Below are 8,302 nucleotides of genomic sequence, written 5' to 3'. Positions count from 1 at the left end.
GGGGGGGACCACTGAGATAGGCATGTTTATGTGCTTGTTCTTCAAACCAGCACCGAGAATAATAAGATTTCTGACAGGCTGGAGCAGCTTGGCAGGAAGAGACAATTTGATTGGCCTGAGTATAAAGACGTTAAAATCTTATGGATTTGTCAGGACGGATTTATTACCAGAGATTCCATGGTGTAGTTCAGGTCTTTCAGGTTTTGAGGGAAAAAAAAAAAAGAAAAGCCATTAAATTTGCACATCCTGTCCTAGAGATGAGTAAAAATGTAATTGCTCTGCGCAGAGCTGCTGTGGTATGAGGAGGAAAAGCAGGGAGGCTTTACTTATTGATTTCTTTACAGCTTGACTGCAGCATTTAAATGGTAAAAAGGATCTACGCTTTTATTTGTAGATGGCCGCTGACCCCGAATTGACAAAAATAAAAAAATGACACATTACTGAAAACACACAATGTGCTTTGAATTCCTCAGTTATAACAAAAACAAGATTTTCCATCTCATCTTCCATTAATGCTGCAGGAGCATTGTGTATTCTATTAATGCTGGTGGAAACAGGGTGTCGTGTCCACTTAAAACTTAAAACAAACCTCTTTTATTTGAACAAAAATGTACTTTTTATCTGATCAGCAGCACTTTTTCCTTTTGTGTGCCTCAGCAGGAGTCCACAAAAAAAAAGCCAGAAAGAACTATACAGGCACTAGTAAAACCAGGTTAATCAGCTTCTAATAAAGCCCTCCCTTATGGAAGCTTTAATCAGGAAAACAGAGATGCTAAAAGTTGAGCAAATCTGGCGTAATGTATTCAACTCCTGCGAACGTGACTGTGACTAGTCAGAGAGGAAAACACGATTCAGTCACAGCCTGCTCCTCTCTCTGACAGAACCTGCGGGCTAAAGCAGCAAAAGCTATTTATGCAAATACAAATGAGACATTAGATGATACACTTTTGGATAAAAGGCACGGTGGGATAACTTCAAATTTACAATCTACTAAAACTCCAACTGGGAATAGACACTGCAGCTTTTTGTGTAAAGAGTTTCTTTTAATTTTTATTTTTTTATAGTGCTGCAACGTATTTTGGGGTAGGAGAAGAGAGCACGCCATCAACAAAATGCGATCATACCAGAATGAAAATTAAAAGAATCGCTCCCGTTTTCACACGAAAAGCAGAGATAGCTGACATTAAAATGCTTTCCCTTTGATGGTTTTCTTTTCCCTCCTTTAGAGGAAACATTTGATATTAGTCATGACTTCTGTTGGCAGGGCAAAAAAGGCTTTGCTCAGCATCCCTGTCCCCCTTCAGCAGCCTTTTAATGCCAAGGTTGATTTTAATTGGATGCAGATCAATTGTTTTATTTCAGTGTGCATTTAAATTTAGACACATACTGTATTTTTGTTTAAAGCTGAAGGTTAAATGCTACTTGCCTGACAACAGTTTCGCCGTGACAATAAGTAAATATATTCACGTTTTAGTGTTGTTTGAGTACCTTGAGTAGTCTTGCATGTAGCAGCAGAGTGTAAGCAGCTTCAGTGTAGTTGTCGCACTCTCTGTGGAGGTCGCACAGCTTGTACAGGTACCTGGGAACAAAAAGATTACTGATGTAGGTCATGTTTTAGTGTTATTTACACTTTAAAGTGCTTATGATATTACATTTTTGTAATAAATATAAATACATTTTTGGAAAGATAACTTTGATAAAATACTGGAAAACAATTTTCACGCCGCTGAAATAAACACATGTGAAGTAAAAGGAAGTGATGTCAAAGGGGAATGTCTGGATGTGAACAGTGCATTGTTAAAATGGCTGACAAAGACTGTAGAGAAAAATCTGCTTCTTTAGATTATTTTGAGTTTCAGAGAGATGAAAAAGAAACAGAGTTCAATTAATTTTGACCAGTGTGTACATCTTTGATGTCACTTCCTGTTTCATTTGGGCTGAGGCAAAGTCAAAAGAAAATCTACCATATGTAACAAAATGGTTAAAATAGTGTTTTATTCCAAGTTTCTTAAATATAATTTATATATATTTTTTCTTTTTGTATCTGAAGGATATGCATGTCACAGACATTTTAATAACAGATTATTTGAAGAGGAAGGTTCTGTGGAAACATTAATATCTTACCTGTGGTAGATAATGCTTTGAACAACCTGAGTTTAAAGAAATAGTTTCATTCTGACCAAAATAAAATTCTAATGAACTAAAAGCAGATTATTGTTGTCCTAAATTAACTACAATGTCATAGTCGTTCAAGTTAACACAACTTAAAAGCAGTTCTTAGAGCAGAAATGTTATGATATTCCAGCAGGAAAGCTGAACCAAAAGTGCTACAGATAGAAAATAATAACTGAGACAACTGTTGTATAAAAACATCAGCTATTTACTCTTCGTCCTATTCAAACTCATTGTTAGCTCATTTATCCAACCAGAAACAAACTATTTCAACAAAGTGAGGCTGTCAAATGAGCTATCCACAACAAGTAAGATATTTTTTGTTCATAACTCTTCCCCAGAACCCTACTTCTAAAAGTTCTGAACTACTGCATGTCTTTACCACATTTTTAAAACACCTCCTTTATTTCTAACAATGCTCGAGAGAAAAAGCGAGTTTAGGTGTATAACAGGAGACACACTTCGCCTCAGTGTTTTGGGTAAAATTCCTCAAAAGAACTGAAACATTCAGACACTTAGCAGATTCTGTGAAGCACAAAGCTGGACTGGATCTTACCTGATGTACATCTCTTCTCTGTCAATCTCCTTGTAAAAGTTCTGCAGCAGGAGCAGAGACAAAACATTTAGCAGCTTTTTACTCACGAGTCCCACAACACCTGCAAAGCTTCTGATGCAGGAAATACACCTAAGAAATACAGCTCTGACTTGTGCTGTCTGTGTAGATGTACATATAAATAAATAAATGTACATCTACACAATCATTCATTAACAATTTATTGCTATACATGTCTGTTGGTGGTGTATTTGAGTTGACTAATGAACCTATACAAGGGCAAAACACTTTACTTAAGTAGCAATTTCAATTATTTTCAGCCGACTTTTTACTTCTGTGTCTTAGATTTTCCTTGTATTGCTTACATTTAAATAAAAAGGTCAAAAGTCATTACTCTTATTTAATTTTGATTGGTTTTACTCCTGCTTGTGATTGTTCAACAAAAAGTAAAAACCTATCCAGACATATGGCACCTCCTGGATAGAGTGAACTTAAATATTGTTGGAAACGTATAAATAAAAACCAGACCGACACCCTATTAGTAAGACACGAATCACGCCACACATATCAGACTTTTATGTAGTCTGTATGAAGATGAGCGTGGCAGAGATATACAGTATATGCAAAGTTTTCAACACTAACAATTTAACATAACATTATCATTATGGCCTTTGGAAAAATGTATTTTAGGTTGAGGTTAACTTCCAATAAATGTTATTTTGTAAATTCTAACTGCTCACCTTTAATCAATGCTTAGGTACATTTTATATCAGAAATGTACTTTTCATACTTAAGTACAGTAAATGACATAAGTAATATTCTTAAAGGAGACTTTAAGTTTTACCAAAGTAATTTTAAGGTAAGTATCACTTTTGAGGTCCTGCATACGAGACTGATCTTACCGCAGTTTCTCGGTGTATTTAAGCCAGAGGTTCTCAAACTGGGGTTCTAGGACACCCAGAGGTCTGCGAGAGGCATCTTGGGGGTCCTCAAAAAATTTCACTAAATTGCTAGTTTGGTTTTTATTTTTAAAAGTTCATGGAGAACAATGAACTAATAAACCAAACATAATGAACGTATTCCCATGGCATTTAGGTGTTGAAATGACAATAAATTACCTTTCAAAACAACATGGGGCTTATGAGGGGGTCCCTGGAATTTTTTTGCCCTTGTAAGGGGTCCCCAGACCCAAATGGCTTGAGAACCCCTGATTTAAGCATTTAATAGTAGCCAGCTTACGAGCACGTTGACCGTGCAGCTCATGCGGTTCTCCTTGTTTTCATCATGCATGATGGTCCTGTAGTCCAGCAGCCGCTCCAGCAGCCGCACCACCAACGTGACAAAGGTCTCGCCCGTCCTGGCCAAGTACATGTGCTTCCGGCAGTGCTCCAGCAATCTTGACGTTTGTGTTTTGTGGTTAGAATCACGAGAAAGGGAAGACAATAAGAGAAAAAAAAAMMMMWTTYYTTTTTTTTAGCAATAAAACATCAAACTTTGAAAACAAGTTTTAGGGAAATGCATTTTCAGCCTAATACAGTGTGAGTGTCTAATTGCACATATAAAAGAGGCAGGCTGTGTTGAGAAGTTGTGTGATTATCAGCACACGGTGGTTATTTTCAGGAGTGCTATGTTGCAATTAGCATTATCTAACTTGTGAGCAGTTCAGGCGTTATCCTGCCCATTAATCAGCACTTACATTTTCTGAAAGAGAACTTTGTACTGCTCATCTCCGCGACCCCCCTCCACCTCGTGATCCAGCTTGGTGATGATCTCGTTCTCAAACTGCAATTAGACAGAGCAGGCGTAAATAATCGCTGTGGCTAATTTTTCAATTCATTAACGCCATCTCCCCCGTCCCCCACTCCACCCTCTCCCTGCATCAACACTCAGCTGAGGGGCTTTGGGGCTCGACTTTAATCGCCACTTTCTCGTGGCCCAGCTGGCTGTTAGCTCGTGTTTTCTGTTCATTACGGAAGCTTTTCTTTATCGGTTAAAATTTTATTAGAAAACAGAACAAGGCTGCATCATGAGATGCGACCCCTTTTTTGCTTCTGCTCTGTTGTCGCAGGAGCTGGTGACAGTGATGCATGGACCTATTTCTCCAATATTTGAATGTAGCAGCTGTATAGAAAACAGATTTTATTGCGCCGCAACAAAACTGTGCTCACTGACTTCTTGATATACTTGTGTACCGGCCAAATACGGGAACAGAGCAGGAGGAAAGTGGCCTTATAGGACAGGATRTAAATAGTGTTTTCCGTCTCTAAAGGAGGACAGTGAAAGGATGATCGAACCTAAAAAGTTGGCATACCAAAAAAAAAAAAAAGTATCTGAAAGATAATTTTTCCACTCTCAAATGGTCTAAACCAGGGGCTCTTAACCTTTTTGAACTCGGGGCCCAATCTGTTGAACATAAAGTGACACGAGGCCCAGTCAGACGTTACCAATGTATGGATCAAAATGATAATTATTCTAAATCTTAGTTTAATTTTTATTGGTATTTACATTATAACTAAATAAAATCGCTTACAGTTTAAAAGTAAAACTCCTGTCAAATAATCACAAGACATGATTATGACAAACATTTTTCTATTGTAACCTGCCCATAACAATAAATATATATATTTTTAACATATACAGTACAATAACAAAAATAGACAATTCAAAAATAAAATTGTGAGCATAACATAAATAAATTAAAAATGTTTAATGTTTCAACTAAAAAACTGTAAAAATAAATTTGATAAAGTACAAATGAAAATATMGCATTTTTAAACTTTTGCAACCAGAAGCTGCTCTTCATATTAGTGACAAACAATAACAGTAACAACAGCTTTTTGACAAGTTTAAAATTTCTTTAAAATACATTCAAAATATTTAAAAATAAACTACAAATTTAATTTAAAGTGCAAATTAAAACATAGTTCTGCAACTGTATTTGATAATGTTTTGAAATTTTTAAAATATTGCATGGTAAAAACAGAAGCTGCACTTCATATTAGTGACAAACTTTGGTGTTTTTTGACGAGTTACTTTCATTTTTCCTTTTACTTTTCATTTAAAATACATTTCCATTCTCGGAAGTTTTCCAAGGTACTTCTTCTACATATTAAAAAAGTTGTTAAACATCTGAGTGGCGCACCACCGCTACTAGTGATGAGAACGTGTATTGCACCTTATTCAAAATCAATGCGGTCCTGTGGCCCTCTGCGACCCAAAGTTAAAAACTGTCATTCTTTTGAGGCCCTAAGGTGGCGCTCGTGGCCCGGCCCATGGGTTAAGAATCTCTGGTCTAAATRYTGGACTGTGGTACAGATCTAGACCTAAATGAAGTCTTATCTAGACCCAGACTAACTGGTTAAACTCATTACACAGATTCTTTAAAAGCTGCACCACTTTTCTAGCATTTAAGGTGCTTCATTTTAGGCAGTGCAGTCTTTTTTTTGATCATTTGAAGTAATTTTATGCAGTGCCTGTTTTCTACAGTAATTCAATTTAGGCGGCTCAGTTTTTCTAGCATTTAAGGTAAGTCATTCTATGCAGCGCAGCTTTCCTCGCATTAACGCAAACTCATTTTAGGCGGTGCGGCTTTTCAAGCATTAATGGTAATTCCTACGTCTAGCCAGCGGTTTCTCTCTTCTTCTGTCTGCAGAGAAAAGCTGTCAGCCCTTGGAGAGGTACATGCCTGAAAAGACAATTTAGTGAGTGAAGGAAACGAGCGTGGCTGTCACCAAAAGGAAATCTAAATATACATATTCAGAACCTTTGCTGGAGGAAAGAGTTCTTTAGGTGGACCTTGCTGAATTTTAATTGAATACGACTGATCTAACAGAACAGGCTTGGGTAAAATGTCACCGTCTTCAAACGACCAAAAAGAACACTTTGTTTCCTCAATTTGATACGAGTGACATTATCTTTACAAATTTTACCAAACAAGACAGCTGTAACAAAGCTAAATTCATATAAAAGCAAAATAACTTCCACTTCCCATCGCTGTTGATAATTGTAGAACAAAATGAAATTTTCAGACTTACAAGGAGGCTTTAGTTTCTGTAACTGGTCATTAGATGGACTGCTGTGTGATGCTTTTATTTATTTTTTGTTAAGCGTTTCTTTCTTTTCTACTTCTCTAATATTTGCAACATATACTCATTTGTTTTTAGAACACGTACACGTTGAAAGCTGCATGTGAAGTGAAACTCGCACTGCATCATGTCAAAGAAGATGTGGATGGTGGCCTTTCGCAACTCGATCTCAGGAACCAGGGTCATCTCCAGAATTGGACCCACCATCTCGGGAATGAATTTGATTTTGTGGGGGCCTTGAAAAAAAAAAAGAGAGAAAAAAAAGTTACATTTACAATAAGCATAAAATAGAGTATACACATTTTTGGTGGACCTTAAGTTTTGGTGAGTGAAACTGTCTATAACTCCTAATTTGACACAAAGAGTTAAAAACTGACGAGGTAGTAGCTGAGAGGCATCGTCCATATGCCAGGATATTTTGTACAATTGTATGAAACTGTACATAAAGGCTTTTACAAGTTTGACTAAACTGACTGTGATGATCTGTGTTTAAAACTGGCAGGAGATGTGATGGATATGTTGAGCCTCTTTTTAAAATTTGATTAAAATTAGAGTCAACATATTTCTACTGTAACCAAAGCACCTCGAATAAATGGAAATATACTTTATAATGTCATCAGTGTGTAAGAAAAACATGATCAGAATTGGAGTCTGAATAAATTTGAAGAAAACCAGTTGATTCTCTTTWAAAAAAGTTTTATTCAAATATCTGACTCCATTACAGCTCACAGCCTGCCATCCCTGTGAGTTAGGGGCCTTGGGTCTTATCAGAACAATAACGACTCCTCTCAGCAGCCCAGCGTCTGTCCAAGGCTGCTCTAAAGGAGTAATGATAATTCACTCCAGTAAAGTCACATGAAAACCTGACTTCCTGGTCACACCACTGGAGGCAGTACCTTTTACGTCAGATACTGGAACATTAAAAAAAGAACTTTGCTTGTGTTACAGAGTGGGACATATTAGCTGCATTTCCATTGCAAATGTGCGCAAAACTTTGTCGATATTCTGTTAATGTTGAAAAAACACAGTTTCGCAATTGCAGTGTTTCCATTAAAGTGTATCTTACCCCCCCCGTGAAAAGATAACTCCGCCCCAAGGCGAAATTTGAAAAATGCATCAAAGTGGGTAGGAGAGGGGGTGTGGGTGGAGGAAGGGGGGTTAGAGAGCGGAGGTGTGGCCAGGACGAGAGAACGCGACAGCTAGCATTAGCATAATTGATGCTACATGGAGAGTGACCACAGTGATGCAGATAGTTACATCCCTAAATGGTCTGAGGTGGAGGATTTTTCACCCCCCTCCTCACCAGAGGCAGAGAGAGACTTGATCAAGTCAGCTCAGTCTGGGACTGACTCATGTTGGCTCCCTGGATCAGGACCTGGAGCTCCAGCAGCCTCGGCTGAACTCTGTGTCCGCCTCACACCACACCAGCCTCGGACAGAGGAGGAGGAGGAGGAGGAGCGCTCCGACAGCCTGACATAAAAAAATAAAAGCA

The 8,302-nt window shown here is 37.7% G+C and overlaps 1 protein-coding gene across 1 annotated transcript in view; it reads right to left on the bottom strand.

Moving 5' to 3' along the window:
- The window catches only part of dock1 (dedicator of cytokinesis 1), a 242,473-nt gene that overhangs the window by 49,810 nt on the left and 184,361 nt on the right, over positions 1-8,302 (bottom strand). Inside the window, exons 33-37 of the mRNA XM_014007051.1 lie at positions 6,898-7,046; positions 4,422-4,507; positions 3,965-4,121; positions 2,729-2,769; positions 1,489-1,579 (exon numbers count right to left, since the gene is read on the bottom strand). Coding sequence (XP_013862505.1) covers positions 1,489-1,579; positions 2,729-2,769; positions 3,965-4,121; positions 4,422-4,507; positions 6,898-7,046 — 524 coding nt within the window. The remainder of the gene's footprint in view (positions 1-1,488; positions 1,580-2,728; positions 2,770-3,964; positions 4,122-4,421; positions 4,508-6,897; positions 7,047-8,302) is intronic.

Source organism: Austrofundulus limnaeus, unplaced genomic scaffold (assembly GCF_001266775.1).
Source record: "Austrofundulus limnaeus strain Quisiro unplaced genomic scaffold, Austrofundulus_limnaeus-1.0 Scaffold39, whole genome shotgun sequence".
NCBI classification, from domain to species: domain Eukaryota; kingdom Metazoa; phylum Chordata; class Actinopteri; order Cyprinodontiformes; family Rivulidae; genus Austrofundulus; species Austrofundulus limnaeus.
The sequence above is the reverse complement of the archived record's forward strand: the minus strand, read 5'-3'. Positions and strand labels throughout refer to the sequence as shown.